Genomic DNA, 25076 nt, shown 5'->3' on the forward strand with positions numbered 1-25076 from the left:
GCCAGAAGCAGCTAAAGGGCTTTGTCCGCCACGCCATAAGCAAAGCTTATTTAAAACAGGAGGAAAAGCCAAACAAGCAGCATCCGGTTGAGACAATAATATGTGTGTGGCGGACTGTGTAAAATGACAATCAAGAATTAGTGTACTGACAACTAGTGCTAAAAACAGATTTTCTCCAGAACCATCTCCCCGTTGATTAATCCTAAACACAATTGTTTGAGGACAAAAAATAGCACATTTATAACGTTCACAAAAATTATTCAATTATCTCACGTGTTTCCAGTATCTCCTTTTCTTTTTCAGTGCACCCTTTCCACATCTTATATTCAGAGTATTTTAGGTGTTTCTCTTCTGTTGTTTTTTTCACACTTCCTCACTCTCTGTGCCGGTCTCAGCTAATCTGCAATGAGTGTAAATCTGTCACAGCACAAGTTGAGATGATCCTTTTTATGACGTTGACTCACAAAACGAAATCCTTTTTTTTTTTTTCTTTTAACAGCCAGAGCAGGATAGAAGGAAAGAGAGTGAAAAGATAGATTGTGAAGACTGAGAACAGGGCGGGGGGGGGGGCATGTGCACATTCATCAACAGAATCATATCTGCAATGCTTGAGACAAACAGATGATATTCATCTTGACACCAGCGCCTTCCTACACACCATTATTCTCTCTGTCACAATCAAACCAACTTACGGCCATCCCTCTGTTCACCTTAAATCCCCCCATCCACTGCTCAAGATCCTCTTATTCATCAACCCTGTGTCCTCCATTCACCCCTCAGTGTTGTGCCTCTTTGTCGCTTTCTTCTCCTGCCATATTACCCATAACCTTCTCTTTGCCCCTCCACTGTCCTAATTATTTTCCCTTCTCACAACCCCTTCCCACAGTACTCACCATCTCCCACCAGCTGCAGCAGGGCCAGGTCAAGAGGACGTTTCCAACGTGAGTTTTTGTGCAGGGCGATACCGTAGCCTGTGGTGGCAAAAACCTTCCCCGAGCCTATGGTCATCACCTTGGAAAAAGGACAACGTGCAGATGTAAAAAAAAAAAGAAAAAAAAAAGCTGATCGAGATGCAAACATGTATTGATCTCAGTGTGTAAGCACAAGTGCCTGTGTGAGTAAGTCCTTACCTTACAACCTTCGTCCTTCCTGGCCATATAGTTCAATACTGCAGCATCATAAATAAAAGCATCCAGTTTCCTGTAAAGGGATCAAGAGAGAGTTCATTCATCATTTAATAGGAGAGAGGGAGCAGAGGGATGGAGAGACAGGGAAGGAGGTATGAAGGTGGTTCTCTGTGATGTACCTGGGAAAAGAATTGGGGTGCAGAAATATATGGCTGACAGGCACAGAGAATGATAGAAAGGGCATGAAAAGTTAAATCATAACAAGAGAAGGGAGGAAGGGTGGAATAGTAAAGCAGGCTTTGCGGAAAGAGTGAAGACACAAGGAGAATAAAATAAGGCAGATATCAGGGAAAGATGTGTGAGTAAGAGGGAGCGGGAAGGTGGTGGTGGAAGCGGAGGAGTGGGGGGGGTGGGAATTTATACTGTGCAGAGAGTGCAGTGACAGGGATAGGGGGAGGGGGGGGGGGCAGATTTACACACTTCAGGGGGGAAAGACATGGGATAGAGCCAGAGAGTGATGAGGATTATAAAGTTTAAATACAGACACACCGAGGAGACACACTGAGAGGAGGAAAGAATGGACCAAGAAAGGGGAGGACAAAAGAAATGGTATGATAAGAGGGCAGATGAGGACTGACAGAGAGAATAAGATTCTCACTAAAAAGAAAAAAAAGACAGCAGGAGAAAAGAAAAAGTTTCTCATTTTTGTGCATGCTAACACTGAGTAATAATTGTGGTGTCGAGGCACAGGGGAGGGATACATCATGACAGAAGCTTAGGATGAAATAAACTGGGATTATCCAACACATGACGGGTGATAGAGATTCCACTACAAAACTGAAGAGGGAAATGCTTCTTGCAGTGAGTGGGTGGGGTGGGGTGGGGGGGGGGGGGGGGGATAGCAGTGAAGGTGCAGAGCGAGAGTAAAGGTGGGGAGAATCAGTGCAGGAAAAGCAGAAAGTGTGACAGAAGATGTGAAATGTTATTCAGAGTTGAAAAGAATGCCGGTGCGTGTGACGGCCTGCTAGTGACAGAGCGAGAACACAAAGAAAAAAAATCATAAATATGTCTCCACCAAAACCAAATAATATATTAACCCTGCATATATACCATACCCTGACATATTTTTTTGTTAGATGCATTGATGAAAAAGCAGTGAATTGGTTTCGGTATCGCCACTCTTGATTGTATTTCCTTTTACATAAGGACAGTTTTTAAGCAAACCTAATGTAGGGAGAAAATCCTTCTCTTGCATAAACAGAAGGAAATTTAAACATCTACAGCTCGGCAACTTTATCGTCTTTAAGCAGTTTGTGTGATACAATCCCTCCCACACATTTATAGAATGACTTTGTGGTGATATTGCACTGCAAACCAATGTCAAATCAGATTATATTATGGCCTGTGGTCGGAGTTTTTAGTTTCATCATATTTCATCAGAAGACAACACAGAAAAAATCTCCACCATTTTAATGGCACTGCATGTTCTTGAACTTCATGGGTGTGGATGGATACTTTGATTTAAAAGATTTATGAATCTATTGTCATTTAATAAAAATCTTATTTAAATTGTTAACTCTGATCATGACAAGCTTATCCTTTTTCGTTTCTTAGGGACACACTTATCAACAAACATAATCTGAAGAGTCCTGATTTGTCGAGGTAGTTAAAAGGCAATGAATTCATTTAACACATTTTAGAAGCAGATTGTTCTGTCTGTCTGTTCATAAAACAATAAACTAAGACCAAGTACCAACATATTCTTCATGCCAGGGCATTTCTGTTTGCTAAATTGAGTCTTGTCAAATGTATTTTTAACTGATAAATCTGTTCTTCATAATTTGTCACATGAGCATTTTGATTATGTTATTCAGTGATATCATTTTATATTGCCAGAGGAAAGTTTAAGTGACTTTAACAACTTCCTTAATTTATCAAACAATAATTTGCAAGCCTGCCTTAATGGAAAATCAGCCACTGGAAAATAAAAAGACATGAAGAAAGACAAAGATAAATGTAAAAGTCAGGGAATGAACACACACTTCCTCTATAGCACACATACCCGGTCTTGAGGTTCAGTATTGCATCTTCCACCCCTCTCTGGTTGTATTTGCCCATGTACTGGTGCATATCTGGATAGTTGGAGCGGATGTTTTTTTCGGTGCTCCCGTTGGGCACTGTGCCAAACTTCAGAGGTGGGTACTGCTCCTCGGGATGTTGAAACTAGCGGAGCAATGGTTTGCGAGAGAGGGAGACAGAAGGGGGCATGAGACACACCAGGCTGTGCACCGAGCTGTCTGACCTATTTCTGTCCACATTTCAGACTAACTTAAAACACTGTGTGCACAGTCAAATCTTTAAAAGAGTACAGTCTGTGGACTTAACTGCCTTATTCAAGTATTTGAGAACTGTGGTAATTGAGCAACGCTAAATGAGATTTTATTCATTTCTAACTTCCTGTGCTTGAATCAATTTAAACATTCAAATGCACAGGATTTGGCTCACTCTAAGACTTTAATTCCCCTCCTGCTTTCCCCACTTAATCAGTATTCAAGCAGTGAGGTACCTTTTTGTCCGAGAGGCCTGACACTGTGTCAATGTACTCCTCCTGGATCATGAAGGCAGCCAGGTTAGCAGTGTAAGAGGCAAGAAAGATGACAGCAAAGAAGGCCCAGATCAGCACCATGATCTTGCTGGTGGTTCCTCTGGGGTTCTCCACTGGCACTGAGTTGTTGAAGACAATGGCCCACAAAAGCCATACAGACTTCCCTATAGTAAAAGTAGACCCTCCAGACTCTGGCCAAAACATGACAAAGGGAAAAGAGAGAGAGAACAAGAAGAAGGGTTTTCATATCAACATTGTCTGAGTGCAGATGAAGCAACAGGTTCAAATGAAACTTCACTGGCTGATCTGTAAAATGGCTTTGCTACATATGAATATACCTAGCAGGCTTTTTGACAGGCTGACAGCTCTCAATTCAGCTGCTACGTGATCTCACAAATAATTAAACCGCATGGTGCAAATCACCATTCAGACGGCTCAAACACCTTTATGCAACCGGAGTTAAGGAGAAAGGAAGGAGAGAGATGAGAGTGAATGAGAGGGATATATGGGAGGATGACAGAGAGGTAAAATTATGTAGAGCGCAGCAATCATGCAGTAAAAGAGGCGAGTCAGACAGGGTATTGGACCAAGGCATCAGGCATACTGAATATCACAGGGGTACAAACTATGCTGTTGAATAATAAATGGCTGCTTCAATATCGAGGATATTTGGATGCAGTACAACACACTGGAGGTATAATTTCCTCTTCCCTGAACCCACAGTTAAGGATTCAGGACGGCACATTCATAATGTACAAAAGTAAAAATGTCCACAAGCACGTTTGATGTGAAATATGACCAATCAGACAAGAAGAAAATAAATTATTACTCAATACATAAAAAAACTAATTTTGATATTTTTTATACATCGTCCAGGAGTGAGTTCAGAGTTGTTCCATTTGACCTGTGCAGCAACAGTGATGGACTGCACGCGCAGCCATCGATCAGGCTGAGAAAGAAAGACAGCTTAGACCCATCACTCACTCTTGCCATTCTGGAGACTGCGATTGTAGCCCACAGGGCTGAAGAACTCAAAAATGAAGACCGTCACAGCAACCACGGTCAGGCACATGACGAACATCATCACCCATACGGCTGGACTGTAGGGCTCTATGTAGAGACAAAAAATAAGATTTAAACTGACACATAGCATAAGGAACTGTGAAAAATATTGAAATAGCATTATTAAACAATTATTAATAGCTGTATTATCATTATTATCAATACAAAAGGGACGTTTCCTGGCTTATAATATTCTATATAAACAGAGATAAGCCTTGTGCGCAGTGGAAAAAGAGACCACAAGAGCACACATATTCTCAAGAAGTCCATAAACTTCTTCCATTTTTTTTACAATCATCTCAATGCACTCTATAAGCCAATAACAGTGATCTCTCCCTGGAGCCTGAGTCTGCTGACAGAGTAAAACTATGAGTTGGGAAGACACTAGCAGCTTAGAAAAAGTAACAGCTAATCTAGATGTAAGGACCGGCAGCCAAAGACTGGGGCATTTTATGCAAACTCAACACTTTACAATTAGATTAGATTCTGTACATCAGCTAGGAGCCGGCGCATAAACAGAGCTTCTTACCTAAGAAAGCGGATGGTGAGACAGTTCCGTTGCTACGGGAGACCATTACACTGATCCCCGTCTCCACAAAAGGGACAGAGAAATCCACGACCTCTGATCTCTCCTCATTGATAGTCAGCGAGCCAATGGCCATGTCCGCTCGCTTGTACACCACCTAAAGGGGGCGAGAATAAGTAGGAATATCATTATGAGTGATTCCTGTAGTGTTTTAAATGAACAGAGGCATTGTTTTACAGTCTGCATAGATTAGTTTCACAGTGAGAAAGTGCCATTTGTGTCCCCTGACCCTTTGTACGCTCGCACGTGGAAATGTGAGAAAGGCCAAGGATTCAATCTGGTACAAATACTGAACACTTGTCTCTTGTGCATCTCTTTAGCATACCAAATGAGCTACGGCACATCTCCTCCCTGCCACAATCTAGAAAACCTGAAAACTGCTGTGTCTGCTGATTGTACAAGTGAAATGTTAATCTACATTAGACATGGCACATCCGCTCTTCAGAGCAAATCAGCAGAAAAATGAAGTGAAGCGGAAAGCAAAGCAACCCTCCCCTCAACTCTGCCAAGTCTCTGGATTACCTGATCAAAGAATGGCAGGCTTGGAACATCTGATCAAAGACAGACATTAGTTTGAGAAAACAAAATTCACTTGGCCTTTTGCATGTGAAAACAGATTCAACAGACACCACTGGCCCGGGCTCAAGTTATACATGATTAAGCAGAAGAGCTCTGTGGAACTGTTTTGGAACCTGTGACAACTGGCATTTGGCAAGTTCCCTCCGGGACAAAGACAGAAACGGCAGGGTGCTTCAGTGACACAGCAGCCCCTGTATCGATCTCAGTATATCTGTGGGCATGTGTGCATGCTTGTCGTTTGTGTGTGCCAGCATTTCTGTGTCTCTCTTGCTATGGCATCATGAACTTCAGTGAGTGATGCCAAGAGAATATCAAGGACTAATCACAACTAGGCAGGGGGTGTCTGACAATGTGTATAAGTGTGTCATCTTATTTGAATGAGGATGCGTCTACAGATTCACATATTGCGTGAAGGTTCTGGCAAGAGCATGTTGTATTCAACACAAATGGGTAAATAAGACCATTTAATGAGTTTAACTCCACATTTTCTGCTCACTTTTATAATGTTTACCTGCAGATTTGTGTGTGTATGCATTCGTTTCAGTATGTGGGTAATAAATGACAGCTGCCCGATTGCTGGCAGTGCTTAAGTGGCCATAACTCTCACAGCGATTGATGTGACACACAGCGTTTAACTGGTCACCCAGGACACTGGAGCACAGGCTGGGGAATGCTACATTGCAGCTTGTTGACTGAAAATGCAACACAAGTATGAAGAGGCACAAAATAAAAACACACACAAAAACACATTTCACACATAGGCAAGTGACACGGGACCAATATCGAGTACACATTGCTCACAAATGAAGACAGGCGGAACCACAGTCAACAACACCCCCACCCCCCCACCCCACCCCACCCCACACACAGACTTTAACAATGACTTACCTCTCCGATCATGCCGTTCCAAACCCCGTCAATTTTCTTCCCATGTTTTCCATTGGTCACTAAGTAAAGGTCATAGGTGAAGCCAACAATCTTGGCCAATCTTTTGAGGATGTCAATACAGAAGCCCTTGCAGCACTGCTTCATGGGAGCCACGCCCTCATGAATGGCACTGTGGAAGAATTGAAGAGAAGTTAAAACAATTTTAATACATTTGAAGGAGTCCATAAAAAAAAAGCAAATATTGCACACTGACAGGTATCTAAGTGTGCCTTCTTAATATTGAATGGATTTCAAGAGGAAAGAAATGAAAGGTAGCAAAAAAGGAGAAAATGGTCACACGACGGAATATTGTGGCGAAGCCCTTGGTGACAGGTCTGATCGACCAATGTTGGATAGTTGCTGTCATCCCTTCAGAAGCTGATGAACCATAAAGCTCTACTGTGGCCGTATCTGATTCCAGACCCCTGAGTCATTCCGCTGATCCTCTGGAGAGCAGTCTCTTATCGATTATGGTCGGGGAGTGAAAAGACCACAGTTTTGATAGGTGATTGATGTCTCCTCAATTGGATGGCATCATGAGAACTCATGAACTCCATTCACGACAGAGAGAGAGCTTTTCCTTTTTCATTAGATTTTAAAAACGATATCTTCTTGATTATCACTTGTTAAATAGTATTTCTGGATGAACCATTATCATTTCAAATTAGGTAATAATGTGTTCTCATTTATGGGTTTTACTTAAATCCAAAATAAATCAAACCTGGCATTAAGGGGTCGTCGGCAGGGCACTGAGTCACGGATGCAGGTCCCAGATGCAGGGTCTGCCAGCTCTACAATGACAAACGGCCTTTCCTCCAGGGTGACAACTCGCAGGTGCTGGGCATCATCAGGTGGTTTAAGGAATGGCCCATAGCGGGACCAGGCTGGGTACCGAAGTCTCAGCACACCGTTCTCCCACCAGCCTACCTGGGGGAACAAACAAAACAAAAATGAGAAAGTAGTACGAAGTAATTAACAATATTTCCTCACACTGAAAACATCTGCATGTTACACTTTCTACTTGTCTGTGATGTTGCTAAGGAACAGATATCTGTTTTGCTACAGTGATTTGAGAGTGTGAGAAAATCAGTCCCTCAATGAGAAGTTGCATTAACTTTTAGTGTTTGAATTGTGTCATGCTTAAATGTGCTATATACGTTTGATAGTTCATGATAGGTCTTTTTTTTGCATGGTGGACTGAGACTATAGGCCTCATGTTCTTGGTTTCACAGCATTTAAATTATTATTAGGCTTTACATGTTGTGTTGGTTTTGTTGTTTATGACAACATCACATCATCAATGTAAACTAACAATTCAAATTATTAACCAAAGCATTTCAAATTCATAAAAGACAATTCTATTTATTTTTATTTTTATTTTACAATAGTTAGAATTGAATATAGCCTACAAACACAACTGTATTACGGTTATTATTCTCGTGTCTGTTACACTTCCTCACACAGTTTTAAGAGCTCCAGCTCGACTTGTTGCCTTTCTAAACTTTCTTTTATCGTTTTAATGTGTGCATCCACTGTGGCGCAGCCCAGTTGTTGTGACGCAGAACTCTGTAATTCAGGTGAATAGCATTTCTTATTAACACTACAGGGGGACAAAGTCTATTGTTTCGTACCTTGATCCAGCTGCGGTCTGTATCCATTAATAGATGAATTCATTAATCACTGCCCCCTGAATATTAACCTGGACCTAACCTATCAATAACCTATAATATATAGGCTATATCAACACGCACTGGAAATATCGGAAGTGAAAACAATCAGAGATTTCTTGTGGTTTTTGGCATATCTGTGAAAACCTTATTAGTAATTCAAGTTAATGAAAAAATGACTAGCCTCACTTGTGCTTGCGTAAGGATTGCTGTGTGACCGAATCGCGGCCCAACAGGTGTGCTAAGGTTGTATAGACACCACCACAACACCGAGGCTTCACTCGAGGACGCTGTTTGTGAAGCTACCCTGAATCATCTCGCTTGTTAGCTATTGATGGTGAGCTAAAAACAAAACAAAAACAATAGATATTACCTGGCTTTTACGCTGTGGTTGTCTGTCAGCACTCTGAGTGTGGAGGAGGCGCGGGAGCTTTGCATTTTTTTTTGGAAGCGTCTTTGATGAAAGTTGTGCTGAGTAATCTAACCTTTGTGTAAAGGGTCTCATATTTTTAGCTGCTGAATAAATAATATCAGGCTTGTGCACCAGACACATTCATTATATATAGCCTATATTTTTTTTAACATTAGAGTAGGCCTACAAAGCAAAGAAATTTTACCTAAATTACGACCACTGTCAGTGGTCATATCATTAATAATAATCACTAATTAATACAATAGCCTATATTAAAGCGACATAAATGCCTGCAATTATTAGTGTTTTGTACTGCTTTATTTGTCTCCCCCACCTCAGGGAGAGGAAAATTGTACAATTCTGTATAACAATCTATAGTCTGTAAGTGTCTAAGATGATTGAAAATCTAAAAATAGTTTTACTGTATTCTGTGGTTACCCAATGCATTATTATCTATATAGGTATTATACAGTGAATTGTGCCCACTCTGTCTTTTTGTTTTAACACCATGTCCTGAATATTCATTGGTATAGGCTGGAATCAATTATCTGACATGCATTTGCATGTTCAAATGCTACATTGTTTGATGGGGTTAAATCAGTTATACAGACATGTTTGTACTAGTCACTTACCCTAGTGTCAAATCACACATTCAACAAAATAATAACAATTTACATATATTGAGTAGTAGTAGTAGCTTTGAGTAGGAGGAAATACAGTAGCTCCGCTCATAGATTCATGCTTGCACCAACAACAGGTGTTACTGTAATGCTGTGGTAAGAGTCAAATCTGCAAGGTCTCTGGGCCTCTATAGAATTGACTTTGTTTAATTTCATATGGTCTGATTTAAGAGTATTCTGATGAAAATGCTTTTGAGGTGTTTAATGATTGAATTGGCTCATACACAGAGGGAATATACCCATGGCTTCACATGTCCTTTCTGTATGATTTATTAAATGTGTTTTGGAATGATGCCCGGAGACAACATTGCTCTGTGTCCACTGTTGACCTGAAAATGTCTGTCAAACATCCCTCCAGCCCTGTCATTGTTTTCATTCTCTTTTTGCATTGCTTTTACGCACTCTGCATGTGTTGGGTGCTGGTGCCTGGCACTTTCAGACATGTTGAAAGCAGCTCAAATCAAAACCACAACTGAAAAGATTCAGTGCAGAGTTTGGGATTTTATTTTATTTTAGTCAACCTTCTTCGAGCAGCGTAACTTGACACACTTTGGCATGATCACCTGATAAAGTCTTGTCTAAGTATGATGACACGTGTATCTGAAGCACAAACGCAAAGGAAAGTGTTCCTAGAATCTGTAAACTCATAGAAAAACGACAAAACATGATTTAAAAATATACAGTTACAATATAAAACTCATGAATGTAAGTGGAGCCCAAGCAGGTCAGTAAGGTAAAGTAGAGTTGGCAGCTTTCTGCAGCCCGCCTGTCTGTGTAGTGCGTGCCCTGGCAGAGAGAAGAGAATGAGGTGGCAACAATGAGAGTATTTTGACTGCACTTCGACCGTAGCTTTGCAACAGACATTCAATCACTCTACACTCAGGGAACACAGACAGGAAACAGATAGTGCTTACATAAGAAAACACTACTTACTATCAGACAAATAGCTATAGAAAAAAAACCTGCACACATAAATGTCTGAATAAGAACAGCCAAATCACAGTTTCAGACTCTTACGATTGCTGAAATAATTTTTGGCAGAGAGAGCTTTCTGCTTTGGAGTAAAAGATTTAGTAGTAACAATTTTAGACTATATAATGTTAGCCTGTGGCAGCTGTAGGCAAAATTAATAAATGATCTTTCATTTCGAGTAATATCCTGGAACATACCTCTGTATTCTGCATCTGTAGCTGAAACAAGCCATGCTAATGCTGGACAACCTTCAACACTAGTCTGCAGTGTTTCAGTAAGCTAAGCTGGGTGCTCCCGGGCTCTAGGTAATGGTGCAGTCATTGTAAAGAGAACATTAAATATTCAGGGAGAGCCAACAGCGTGGATGTGCATAATAGGCAGATACATGCGCTTATCCTCATTGTGGGTTTGTGTGTGTGTGTATGCAATAGGTTTTATGCAAGAAGGGTGTACCCCTATATGTGTAGGCATAAACTAAGTGTCCTAATTTGTGTGCACACATGTGGATGTCTGTGTGTAGGTTCTGAGTGTTGGAATGTGTGTGTATGTGGGCGGGTTTTTTACCCTGGGTTTGTACAAAGTCGAAGGACCAGCACAGGAGCCTCTAATTGAAAGGGATTTGAGAGATATGGCAGGAGTCAGCATGTTACGACACGCTGAGACTGGACTCTGGTGGGCTGTTAAAACCAGCAGGAGGCTGAGAACCACCAGTGTGTGTATTTATGCGTATGTTCTCTGTGATCTTATGTGGGGGTGCATCCGTATTTATAACGGTGCAATGTTTGTGATTATGTGCCGTCGCAGAGTATATGTTGTGAGGATGCTGTGGGTCTCTATGCATGTGGTGTGGAGGTGCTACTGCGTGGTTGAGAAAATGAGCATCTCTCTCTCTCCACCGAACCTGACAAGCTAAAATCCCCACGTATTAAAGGGAAAACATCTCCAACAGGTGAAAAGGGCTCATATTCAAGATTTGTGAACAAGCCACAGCTTTATAGAATATGCATGACATGCCAGGGGTACTGGTGCTTGCTCGACTGTGAATATGGTTATGTAGACAAGACACTCAACACGCAAAACAATGGTCTACAACCAGATGGTAATGACACCCAGAAATCTGCAGAACTGTTTAAATCTGCATTTCATTTTACAGTTAAGGTCCTCAAAAAACAGGCAGCAAATCAGCAAGGACTGATAAACCGAGCAAAACCAGAACATTGCTGTCTGCAGAATGAACTGTGAGCTTACATGTACATGACTGCAGGGCTGCAGCTATTGATTATTTTCATTGTCCATTCAAAGATCGATTTACATTTTCAAAGCCTGTCTAAATACAATTATCATACACCAATATGTGCATAAAGTATAAAAAAGTCTTACTCTATATACTGACCATTCATTGCGGCACTCCAATAATGTCAGTGATGGCGAACATAAACTACAGTCCTTTATCAAAGGTTATGTACAAATTTCCCTCTGATACATCTAATACTGAATACAGAGTCAAATAAAGGGAATTTTAAACGTAAATGACTGTACCCATTTTATACAATAACCTCTTGATTTGAATAACACAAACTGCAACGCCTCATATTTTCTCCACCACCTCATCTCTAAGCATGGAATCAAACAACGGAGGTTGTATTAACAGACTTAAAAATATGTACATTTATCAAATAAAATCTTGTACTGATTTCTGACTGAATTCATTTTTAAACATTGCCCAATCACACTATGGTCAAGCCTTTACATTACCTGTTTGTCCAGACTGTGTGTGTGTGTGTGTGTGTGTGTGTGTGTGTGTGTGTGTGTGTGCATTTGAGTTACAGTAGTTTGAGTGTGCTTTACTAGTATCAAGCAGAGGTTTAGAGAGACAGCAGAAGCTGATCAGCACAGAGGAAGCAGACAAAGCACGGTCAACAGCCAGCATTTTTTTCTTTGCCTCAGGCACCAAGAGCCACAGTGAACTTTACATGAAAATGAAGCCATGGGATCTTACTCTCCTCACTGTCAGGTTTATATTCTTATTCAGATCCCAGTGCAGCACAGATATGCTCCTCAAGCTCACATGGAGAGGTTAAGACCCAAGAATGTTGCTCTAATCAGCATAAAACCTGCTCCCGGTTCAATTGCTTTGGGCGCCTTGTCTTTGCAGTTCTTCACAGAGGACAGCATTACAGTTTCCCATGAACACATTTGAACACACAAAATAAAATATGTTGGATGATATGAGTAAACCGAAATTATTCTTAGAAAGTGGACTCAGAGTGCAAGCGTAGGAATAAAGAACTAAAGCCATGTCCTTACATCTTCCCATCCACGTCCAGGTGTCCAGGAAATTACATCCAGGAAGGGGTTGGAAAGATAACCGTCAACATTGAAGGAGTAGTCTCGACCACCGAGTGTGATGTTGCTGAAATACCTGCATGGCAATGGATGGAGACCAAAGAAGAGGGCAGACAGTAAGTGTAAGACACACTACAGCAATCAATAAGCCGTGTTTTGTTTGAGGAGATGAGGAGAAATCAAAATCATATTGTTGTTGTTTTTTTACACTAAGTCTGCCCTGCTTTTTTCCTCTTGAAACAAAGTCACAACACCTCTATGAGGGCTTGTCTATTTGGTCATATATACAGACAAATGATCAGACACACAGAAACATCAGGCTCTTTGAAGTCAAACAACTGTCACTCTCAGAATAGGCTGCAATCTCTATAGTTTGTCTGAAATCACACAGGAGACACCCTCTAATTGTTTTCCTCATGTCATATTGCTACAAAAAAAACACAAAACCTGAAAGTGATAGAAAGCCTCATTGGATCAGCAGCTTGTAGTTACATATAGTGAACAGCAGGTAGCAGTGCAAAAAAATGTAAATGAAAACATCCTCTTCTGTTCTTTGATATAGTTTATCAGCAAAGAAGGAAGTATCCATTTATCATTTTCCTTTAACTGGCCCACTGACTTAACTTGCAGCAGCCTCTTAATCTAAAAAAAAAAAAAAAAAGAACCAAGATGATAACCAGGACCATTGTGCTACCTGTTAGAGTGTGCTGCTGTCTGTTTGCACAGCCTACGAGGAATATATTAAAGCGGCCTCATCAATATACATGAGACATGGTCCACTTGCTACAGATGCTGGGGTAATTTCGCCAACTCACAACTACATGCACCAACAACATCTATTTTGCATGGATGATAGCCAGCTCCAAATTCAGATATCCCCTCTGCGCCTGCTCCCGTACACTGACTCAACCAACTCCGCCCATATACCTTGCAGCTCAGTCTGGATCAGAACCAACTCATTGAATAGAATACACCTTGGCTTATCCTGTCTCTTTTTTTCTTCATTTTTCGTCCCTTTGCACAAGACCTTTCTGGATCCTGACAACTTCCTTGTATAAACCCTACAACCTTAAACTTCCACTTCCGTCCTCCTCACATTCTCCCAGCTTTCCTTTTTCCTCCCATATCCCTCTCACCTCATCCTGCCTCGAAGTCTCTGGGTCTGATTGACGTCTGTCATGCAGTTGGTGACAAAGTTTGGCCCTCCCATGGTTCCATAATCCTTTCGCATCGCCACTGCCCCATGAGTCAGCACAGACACACCCCGAGCAATCCTCCGGCGAGGTTCGTCCCTCCACCCCTGGGGCCGCACGGCAAAAAGAGCCCGAGGCAGGCCCTCCATGCCCAAACCTGAGAGAGCCGGCCCCACGGCAAACCACATGTGTGAGGCTCCAGCCTGACCTGCAGCCCAGGCGGCACGGAAAACCATCTCGGCCTCCTCCTGGGAGCAGTACAGCAAACGTACCTGGAGGTACATTAGGAAGGCAGGGAGGGAACGGGGATGAGGGGAGACACACACACACATACACGCTAGTGAGATAAGGAGGGGACAGGGGAGACGTGGAGGAGAGAGACAGAGGGTGGGAGAAGTAAGGGGAGACAGATAGAGCTGGAGCAGAGGTGTACCTGAACAGGGAGGGAAGAGGTTGGATGGAAAAGGCCATATCGAGAGGAAACAAGGAGGTAAGAGGAGAGATAGCTGTAAGCTGATGTGATAAGGTTTATTGGAGTGGGGCAATGATTCAGAGAGAAGAGTACCAGAAAGGGGGGAAACTGCATGGCTGAATACGATGTGTGCTAACCAGGTTTTTTTTGGGGACAATAGGGGTCACTACTTAATGAGCTTGGGACAAGTAACAGTGATGAATAATGAAAACTGGAGTAAAAAGAGAAGGGATAAGGAAACAACTGCGAATGGCAGAGCAGGAAAAGAGAGGAAGCGAGGGTGTGAGGGAGGTGGGGGAGTTAAAGACCAAACACACCTGAGGGAAAACAAGAGGGAAGAGGTTAAACTCTGACATATGTTATTAAATCAGGATGGAGAAAAAACCTCGAGAAGAGAGTAGATGGAAGGGGGTTAAATGAGCAGATGTAGAGAATTAATCAGAGGTGGAAAGCAGAAGATATACTATAAAAGAGGAGATGGGGATGGTAGAGAAAAGCAAAGGATGCCATATTTTGGTGAAATGAAGCCTGTGAAGATAAGAGAGATTTAAAATAGGAGGGGTGGGATGATGGAGCGAGGCTGGAGGAAGCCAGCGAGAGAGAAGAAAACATTAACGAGAGCAATACAACTGAGAAAGATAGAGCAGAGACAGTGCACGAGCTTTCTGCTGCAAGTCCGGAGGTAAAGATGGGTGAGGAGAGAGAGGAGAGTAGAAATTGACCAAAGGGCTTTAAGGGGTTAGAGGGGAAATGGAGAGAGTGGGAAGAGATTGACAAGAAGAAGATGAAGCTGAGCTGAGCAGAAAGACCAGTGGTGGGGGGGAATCAAATGCTGACGAATACCCAAGAAGCATGATAGTGAGAGCAAGAAATACGAAATACGTGAAAAATGACGTTGTGAAAAGAGAGACAAAGGGGAATCGAAGGACAAAACAAGGAAGAGGAAGGGGGGGGGGAGTCAGTGAAACGGACTGAAAGCACATTTTGAGGATTGTGCCTTCATTGAATTTTGAACTGTAATGGCTTGGCAAAACAATCCTGTCTGTATGCCAATAAACCTCCAGTGAATTAGCCAGGGAATGAGAGTGACAGAGGGAGGAGGAGGAGAAATGAGGGAAGGACGGAGAACGAGGATGACAGACAGAGAGGGAGACTGAATTAAGGAGGGAAATAGAGAATCTGAGTTATAAACACAGAAAATATCTAAAGAAGGAAATGGAGAGCGAGAGAGAGAGAGAGAGAGGAATATACAACAGAGAGACAGAGCGCAGAAGAAGAAATACTGACACAGCAGAAGCTGGAATAGGAATGGAATGAAAGATAGGCAGTGAGAGATTTGAGCAGAAATTGACCCGCATAAGGCCGTCTACAATGCAGAGGACATTACCGTATGTGGCGGAGAGAAAGAGAGAGAAATAAAGAGCATGTAATGCAAACAAACACTGCATCGCTAAGCAATCAAAAGCATTTATTAGCCCTTTAGTACAGAAATGTTAAAGAAGGGGGTTGTTGTGAGAAGCAAGAAGGTTAGAAAGCAAGCACTGCGAATCGGCAGCCTGCTGCAGGCAGTATGTTATATTAACAATGACACTTGCAGAGTAGAGTCTAAGGAATCTAATACACATGCGCACACTTACAGATACCAATACACACAGTCACGGACACACACAGAGCTGCAGTGGCCATGCTGGGACATAAGCGATGACATTGAGACCCAAACTAAACTGAGCCATCACAGAGCTTAGTTTGTGGTCAGAAAGACATGTAGCAAGAGGGATGGCCAAATGAAGTGAAGGAATGAAAGAGAGCCAAACACAGATGGAGGTTAACAGGAAAGCAGCAGAGGAGAGTGAGCTTGTCTCCAGGCAAAGAAATGCAGGAAGGGGAGGTGGGGGGTGGGGGATGTTGTAGCCAGTAAGGACACAGAGATGAGTTAAAATTTAGCAGGGGTATCATGAGGTCAAAGAGGAGGTTTAAAGGAGGGTGACCGGGATAAAAGACAAGATAAAGGAAGCGTCAAGGCGAGTATATGGTGTAAAAAAAAAAAAAAAAACAGAAGCAAAGGAAGTAAGAATGAAAGTTTTACAGAAGTTATGAAAACAAGTGAAGAATGAGCAAGCTAGAGGAGCAGGTCAGGCATCAGGCATACAGTATGTAGGAATGAGACACACCTGAGGTACAAGTCAAAACCACAAGTCATTCTGTTCACTAATGAATCAATGTGAATTTGTATTGGGGATTTCTGTTAATTCTCAAAAAATCTAAGAAGGATTGATGCTGTTATCATCAAAGATGGATAGATATCTCCAAAGAAGGTCGACAAATTAGCCTCAAGTTAAGAGACAAAGTGGTAGAGTAGAAATTATGAAAAGACATTACATTACGAGTCATCACTACACTTTTAGAGCTGCTGGTGACACTTTTTCAGGAACACATCATAACCCCTCCGTTTTTTATTTTTATGTTATTCACATGGTATTTGAGTAAGTGTCTGGGGGACTTTGTTTTGGTGGAACATTTGGACATCGGGAGGTGAGCCTTGCCCCTAACATAGCTCAGTCTCTCAAATTACCGAGAGAACCAAGCAGGCTTGCTTTATGCACCATCCAAATTTTGAAAAGCTTGTCTTTTGCAGCGGGAGTTTGCTAGCTTTGTCATTCCACATTTATTTTAAGATCTGCAGCATTACTAGCAAACATTGTGCGGTGGCAGAATATTTTCAAAAACACAGACCTTTTTTTTTAAAGGCTAGTTGAGAGCTCCAAGTTTACAACAATGTCCGAAATGGAACGAGACATTTTGAGTATTGCCATTTGATGGAATGATTCAGCCATGAATATTTCACAAAGTGTAAACATGGTAAAAAAAACAAACAAAAGTGAACCTTCATTGGGGGTCCGCTCGATGGAGAGGGATCTAAGGCTTGTTGAGAGTATTCAACACCAACATTCATCTGGCCTTCTTTACACTTCAGATTGGACTAAAAAATGAATTCAAGCCTGTGGTTGTTTTTTTGGCTCTGTCTGTCTTTGTATGTGTCTTGGCTAGGTTTTGTACGGAGGAGCAACGATAAGATCAAACTGGAAGCACGGGGTGTTCTCTCTTGCCAGTTATTTGCAGATGTTAAATAAGGAGAAAACTGTATAAAAATGATTTTACTTCTTCAGCCGGTTTCACATAACTCTTATGCAATGTTGCACAGCAACCAGCCAGCACATCAGGTTGACTCGTGGTTTTTGTTGTACCGTTGAACTCTTTATGCCTAGGCAGATGGGAGGGGAAGAGAAGAACAGAGGGATAGAGGAGAGAGGGGAGAGAGATCCGGAGGGACAGAGGGAGAGACGAAGAAGGAAGGAAAAAGCTGGGAAGCCACCTGTTTGTCAAGGGGGCCCCCAATTATACTTGCAGCACTTCCTCCCCTTTCCTCCCCCCTCTCCCCCCTCCCTCCCCCCTTTCTCACCTGCGCCTCGTTCTCCTTCAGCAGCCTGCGTGTGCGTGCCCCCCCAGGGTCATCAGTCACGTTCAGGATCACCACACTCTTCTTCTCCCAGCCGATGAACGAGCCGTCCGTCAGGCCCTCCACCACAGACAGAAAGTCCTGGTAGCCATGGTGACGCGTACACACCACGGAAAAGGCTGTCCAGTCATACTCCTCCAGCACCTCAAAGATGACCTCTAATTGGAGGGCAGTAGAGGAGCTGAACTGGAGAAAGATGGAACCTGATTCCTGATTAGGGGAAGAGAGCAGCAGATTTGGTGTTAAATCTCACAATAAAATGAATACTTTGTTATTGTGCTGTCTTAAATGCAGCTACAGTACAGTAAGTTGGTAACAAACTACATTTTCACTAAGACTGCTGCATTTTATACACAGCAAAGAGACATCACGGGGCTTGAAGTTTTTTTTATGGAAAAGCAGCACTTGTGCAGCTGCAGGGCTAAAACAACTAGGATTGTTGCTTAAATTCTCCTATGACGTCCAGGAGGGAGTGTTTCTAAAAAGTCTGTTCAGGGAATGGGAGGGGATGAGGATGGCGAGGGTACAACTTCAAAGGAAGTTCATCAAAGTGCTACAATTTAATTCCTCAAGAGTAAATGGTGAAAACAGTTATTTGTAAGCACAACATGCAATGCTTTTTGTTTCTGTTTTTCCCTGTTTGGTGGTGAAAAGCATGTGCAACTTGTTTCTCTGGTGCATACACACTTTTACATAAACAGAGCACGCATACACCCACATCCTTATTCACTCATACACACATCTATGTCTGCTCATTGCCTCTCTCCCAGGAACATCAGAGGTAGAGCGACAGCCCCAGTTGGTGCCATTTACAGATCAAACACTGCAGAGTTTCTGCAGATCGGCGACCCTGACCTTCAACTTCCCCTCCGTCCCACCGGCACTTCCCCAAACCTTTTCTTCGCAGAGAGGATTCATGACATTGTGACATTGTAAGATGTTATGGCTAGGGATGGGGTACAAGTACTCCTGGACGTCATTACTCCAGTAACATTACATTACTTGCACACTGCGCACGCATCATTTTAGGCTACAAAAGTTCAACTCGTTTAGTGTTACATGTGTAACTGAACTTTCTTTATATACTTGGTATGAAAAAAAGTGAGAAACTAGTAAATGGTACATAGAGGTGTAACTTCTCTGGCCACGGCTTTGGCTGTATTTGCGCAGCGAGCCGGATTACTGCAGCAACTGCTTTGATGCAACTAAGGCAACTCTCAAGGGACACATTAATCAAAAGGCATATGACAAACAGAACAGTCTGTTACACATGCACCATGTCAGCCGTGAACAGGAAAAGTGATGTCTGGAAGGACTTTGAGAAAAAGATGACAGTAATGTGCATATCATAGAAATACTTGTTTGACGCTTAACCACATGAGCTTAAAGCTCAAGGAGAAACCAGCGGAGACAGACAACAGGCAGTCTTACATCACATCTTTGCTAGCCCTGTTAGCAGATATTGTGATCATACTAGAGCAGAGAAGATTCACCTGCCAATAATGAAACTGGTGACTGGACATATGCTCCAATTAAGTTTTGTACTGTAGAAGGAGAAGGGGATCTGCTCGAGGACTGAAATTAATGTAAATGCTCCTCCCTGGTTATGGCAGTTTAAGCAGCTCTCCCTTATTACTTTTCTCATAGTGCTACCCTTCCATTGTGATTTATTGACATCAAACAACTTATTAGCATTGTTCCCCTTGCCATGCCTCACATTTGGACCTACACAATCACACATCAGGGACATCTGCACTCCTTTTCTAACACACACAAAAACAGAAATACACACACTCTTCACACTCCCACCCAAACCCCAATCCCCCAACTCCTACCTGTGGCATCCTTCCCAGCCCCACTCCCCCTCCTACTGCCACAATGGGCAGTCCTGTTTGTGCAGAGACAAACTCCAGCATGGGGGCCAAAGGACCCCAGGCCGTGCGAGGGGGCCGTTCCTCTTCATAAACCAGACCCTGCAGAGGCCGCGCTGCCAGAAGCTCACACAGCTGGGACAGAACAGTCTTGGGACTACTGTCATTCACCTGCGAAATGATGAAAGAGGAGAAAAGAAAGAGACTAATAGAGGTATCCAGTCAGCCCAGGTAGCTCAGTCAGCTGTGCTGCCCTTCCAGCTCAAATAATGGGAATGAGTAGGAATAATGATCATCATTGGAATTCGCTTTTTTCAAGTAAGACTGAATGAGCAGGAGTTTAAGGAGGCAGTTTCCAACCTGTAGCCAGATGACGTTAGCAGAGCCCCACTGAGTGACCACGCTTTCCCCCAGGGAGCCATACACCCGACCAAAGCCGGGGTAAAGCACCCTTCCCCCAGGCCCCGCCACCGCAGCTTCCGCCTGCACCGTAGCACCGGCATGGATCACGGCAATGTTGAAGTTCATCATGGCCCCCGCATCACGCTCCCGCGGGCTGGGCCGAAGCAGGAGGTGGGGGGAGGCGTCCACCAGACCTGCCCACTCTGCCAGGACCAATAGGAGAGAGAGAGTAGGTATGGCGACCATGGCAACCTGCCGAGGGGGGAGGCAGATATGTATCGCACTAAGAGAGGGTGCCTAAAAGAAAGAGATACAGCAAGTAGTAGAGGAAGAAGTTGAAGAAGAAAAAGGAGAAGTAAGAGAAGAAGAGACATGATTAGACTTAAGTTTTTCTTTTGTGTGAATAATATTCAGTACAGGGGACATGGAATCAACAGGACGGAGGTAACAGTCAAGCAAAAAAAAAAGGAGTTCAAGAGAAGACATAAAACATAGAAATGTCCACATCAGAGATTGCGTACAGGCAAGGCTGTAATGAATTCTGAATTCAATCATCGGGTAATAAAAGTTGGCTTTGGCTGGAGAAAATACTGGACGATGTGGAAGTGTAAAGGGGAAAAACAATGGAGAAGAGGAAAAGAAAGCAAGACTTGGAGAAGATGAAATGGTTGCTATTTAGGCTGCAGGCTGAGAAAGAACAACATGAGGAAAATAGAAACTGGCCGTTAGAGGGTAGGAGGGCGAGAGGGAGAGAGAGCTAATAGCAGACAGAGACAAAGATGGGGGCGGAGGTGGTTATTGTGCTGCATGAATGATAACAACAATTAAGATCACTGTACACACACTCGCCCTCACACAGCTGCAGCAACGTACAGACAAATGCATGCAAGCTTTTGAAATTTCACACACGCTCCTAGATAAGTGCATGGCTACACTTTGCCCATAGTGCAGCTTAATGATTTAGAGATATGAGGGTTAATGCACAACACACAAACATGTACGCACACAGTCACACAAACAACCAAACAGAAAGATAATGACTACCTGAGAGATAGCAGGCTTAATATGTTTATTGCACACACACACAAACACACACAAAACACAGCACATCATTTTCAATTTACTTCTGGTGCCAACTGCCCTCCCTCCCTTTCTCCATTTCCTTCTCACTTTCTCCTCGCTCCATCTCTCGGCTCGGGCCTTTCATATTCCCCATCTCTTCTCCCAATTTTCATGGCTTCAGGTACCAAACACAATCGCATTGATTAACAGAGGCCAGCTGACATAATATTCCTTCCAGAGTCACACTCCTTCACTGTGCCTCAACTCCCCCCATAATTTTCCCATGTCTTCATTCAAACCTTTTCTGTTTGTTATAAAGTAAGGGGAGAAAAGGAGTACAGCAAAGAAGAAGAGTTGTGAATTGAAGATAAGTAATGCAAGTAGTTTGTATGGCTTGTAATGGCCTAACTGATTGATTAAAAAAAGGAGCTGAAAGAAAAAGAAGGAGAAAAGGAGAGAAAATGGGTAAGGATGTGGAGAGGTGCCGTAAAACATGTGAGGAGAGTAGCAGGAAAGAAATATTGATTACCAGGATGTGTATACGTGTTTGGCCTAAACAAATACACTGCCAAACCTGCTTTGAGTGACAGGACTAGGTGTGGGTACTATGTGTGTGATGTGGGGGGCAACAGTGAAAAAAGGGACAAGAGTGGTGGAATGAGATGGAATGAGAGGGCGAACGGGGGGAGACGGAGAGATACGGGTAAGAAAAGAGATGGAGGTATGGAGAGATACGGAGAGACAGACCTGTTAGTAGGAGAGAGGGAAAAGGAGAAGGTAATAATGAAGGGGAGAGGAGAGAAAAACAGCGCTTTGTTGTTTTTTTTGTTTTCTTTAAGGCGAGGAAGATGTGGCAGGAAGGAATGGGGAGGACGCAGAGAGCGGGAGAGAGAAAATGAGAGAGCGAGAGACGAGGCTGCAGGAATACGGTACATCATATCATTTGGAGCTGTTTTTCAAGAGTGCTGAGCACTGAGCCATTTACTTTTCGGCCTGTCTCTGTATTTCACTCTCATGAGGTGTTTACGTTGTGTCCTTCCATCACAGTGGGCCTTGTGGGAAGTGTGAACACGCTGCATTAGTATCTACAGTATCCACTTTCCCTGCAGAGTGTATCTCTTCCTGTAATCGAACATGCAAGTGCAACATCTCAGCAATGCAGACGGCAATAAAGCAACGTACATAAGTAAATTATAATCAAATCCTCATCTAAATGTACCTATATACTATACAGTTCATTATGTGGTCCAATTCTGCAAACCGAATCATAAAACCTGTACAGTGAGGGGGCTCACAGTGTTCTCTCACACACACAAACACACAGAAGGGTGAGGAGAGTGGAAGTCAGGAAAAAAGATAAGTTCCATTTGATTTTCTACCATAGATGAATCTTTTGTTAAAATGCAAATGTTTGCATTTTCTTTTACAAACAATCCCGTTGTTACAGCAGCTACTGTTTCAGTTCAGTGTATACTTTTTATTCGTAAGGAGACTGCCTACAACTCAGTATGTGTTTAATTGAGATCTAAATAGGGTATAGACGTTGTACCTGAATAGAATTCAAGGTAAGGAATCAGTTTTTTGAATAGTCATTTTTAAACGTTGTGCTTTAATAGGAGCGTTACCTTAGATCTTAGCATCACATTAAATTGTATTTTAGACAATAGATATAAGGCACATATAATTAGGTATTCACTACTATAATAATATTGTAATATATTCTTTTCTTGATTATGGCTCCACTTACTACAACAAAATGGAAGTGGAAACCTTTCAAATTGTGATAAAAAAGATCTTGCTCTGATGATTTATAATGAATCTGTCAAGACACATTCACCTTCAATGATTTGCTTTCTTAATCATTAAATAATATTAACATTTACATTAGAGTATTTGTATTTCACATTGTTGATCTCAGTAATGAGAAGCTCACTGTATCTGCAGTACAATTATTTTTCCGCTGAGTCTGTTGAGTTTGACTTCTTAAGCAAAGGAAGTGGAATTTTGAGCAGCACAAAAGCTGGCGTTCATGCCAGTGACTGTTGGAAGCAAACTAAAAACACCTTGAGGAATATTTACCGAGCACTTAAGAGCAGGAATATTCTCCGGCTGACAGAGACAGCTAATCAAGAAGATGAGAGAGAAAACATTTACGCAGGCGAGCCAGCCTCCTCTTTCTCGTCCAAAATAGCCAGCCCTTCTCAATCAGTCAACGTCTCATCATATCTGCGCTTTAACGTTTCATTTACACTGCATAATGAGCTCGCAGTGATTCCAAATGATTACCTGTAGGAATTAATGCTTACTGTGGTTGCAGATTATGCAACATTTTATTCACCAGTTTGAACAGTATAAAAACAGGTTCGGAGTTTTCATTTGCTGAAGGCGAATCAGCTACTTTGAAGGTATGGTCCTCTGTAGAGGATTACACTGAAGCCTATGCTACTCCTGCAAACACCAAAGAAGAATAAAAAGTTGTGTATAGCCTCTAAACAAAAAATGAAAAATTGATTCTGGTTGTCAGTGTGATGGTAGAAAAATAATCCCAGTATTTAGGAGTTTCATATCCCCTCTGGTCCATTAACTGTACATGATACAGCTGCAGCGAGCGCCTGCGGTGACTCTGGAAGAGCGAGTCACAAGAGAGGAGTGAGCCGGTTGCTGGTATCCACACCTCTCTGAGCCCCTCTCTCCCTCTGAACTCCAATAGAGGCAGCCTGCCAGGTCTGTGCTGCATCGGCTCTGCTGGGGAGATGTGAATGGGAAAGGGAGCCTGTGGAGTCTAGAGTGTGGAAGTTGTGGATGTGCAGTGTTCAGAGGTTGTGTTCTGCTCCACATCGAGGGCTCTGCTGCTTCATTCCAGTCTGTCATGCAGAGTAATGGACCTGCTACCTGCTGCCTGTGGCACCAGATGCACTAAATAAGCCCAGGCCAGTTTTTCACAGCAAACAAAACATCTGAAATATATTCAGGCTAATATGTAGTCTACTGTAAACCATTAGAAGAAATTGCAGTGTCTCTATGAGTCACCGCAAGTGCCTAGAATACGAAAACCCTCCCCTGAAGAAGGCTCTCAATTTCTCTGCTTTTTTTCCTCCATTTGTCCACATCTAAGACTGCAGCGTGCTCGAGAACACTGCTGCATGTAGCCTGTGTAATTTCCTTGGTTCCATTGCTGCACCATAGTGATAGATAAGATAAAGTGCCAGCACAGTGTGGTGCCCACAGTGTGTATCTATGCGAGTGTATCACTGTCCGTGTGTGTGTGCGCGGCGTGCGGGGTAATATGGCAGTGTGGGGGAGCGGAGGAATGAAGAGAAGAGTGCAGCTGTAGCTCAATGCTCCTCGTGTTAATTGGCCCATACTTCAATCACAGCCACTGGAGTGTGTCCTCTCTGACGAAACATATCCTCTCTCCCTCTCCCAATCTCCCTCTCTCTCTTTCTCTCTCTCTCTCTCTCTTGCTCTATCGCTCTCTCTCTGTCCTGCTGCACTTGTTCAGCCACTCATCCACTTGCTTACACACTCCCACATGGCTTACACACACACACACACACACACACACACTCACTCAGGAGAACACTTCCAGACACACT

At 42.7% G+C, this 25076-nt stretch overlaps 1 protein-coding gene across 2 annotated transcripts in view; it reads right to left on the reverse strand.

The window, feature by feature from the left end:
* LOC132983831 (glutamate receptor ionotropic, NMDA 2D) overlaps nt 1-25076 on the reverse strand; it is a 59327-nt gene that overhangs the window by 22113 nt on the left and 12138 nt on the right. For both annotated transcript variants that reach the window (XR_009674881.1, XM_061050335.1), the window contains exons 2-14: nt 20377-20715; nt 19981-20187; nt 18089-18355; nt 14100-14428; nt 12925-13039; nt 7608-7813; nt 6848-7016; nt 5324-5477; nt 4717-4842; nt 3694-3923; nt 3190-3350; nt 1131-1200; nt 894-1011 (exon numbers count right to left, since the gene is read on the reverse strand). Coding sequence is in view for 1 of the 2 variants with exons in the window: in XM_061050335.1 (XP_060906318.1) it covers nt 894-1011; nt 1131-1200; nt 3190-3350; nt 3694-3923; nt 4717-4842; nt 5324-5477; nt 6848-7016; nt 7608-7813; nt 12925-13039; nt 14100-14428; nt 18089-18355; nt 19981-20187; nt 20377-20664 (2440 nt within the window). In the remaining variant the exon portion in view is untranslated. The remainder of the gene's footprint in view (nt 1-893; nt 1012-1130; nt 1201-3189; nt 3351-3693; nt 3924-4716; nt 4843-5323; nt 5478-6847; nt 7017-7607; nt 7814-12924; nt 13040-14099; nt 14429-18088; nt 18356-19980; nt 20188-20376; nt 20716-25076) is intronic.

The sequence above is a fragment of the Labrus mixtus genome, chromosome 11 (assembly GCF_963584025.1).
Source record: "Labrus mixtus chromosome 11, fLabMix1.1, whole genome shotgun sequence".
NCBI lineage: Eukaryota > Metazoa > Chordata > Actinopteri > Labriformes > Labridae > Labrus > Labrus mixtus.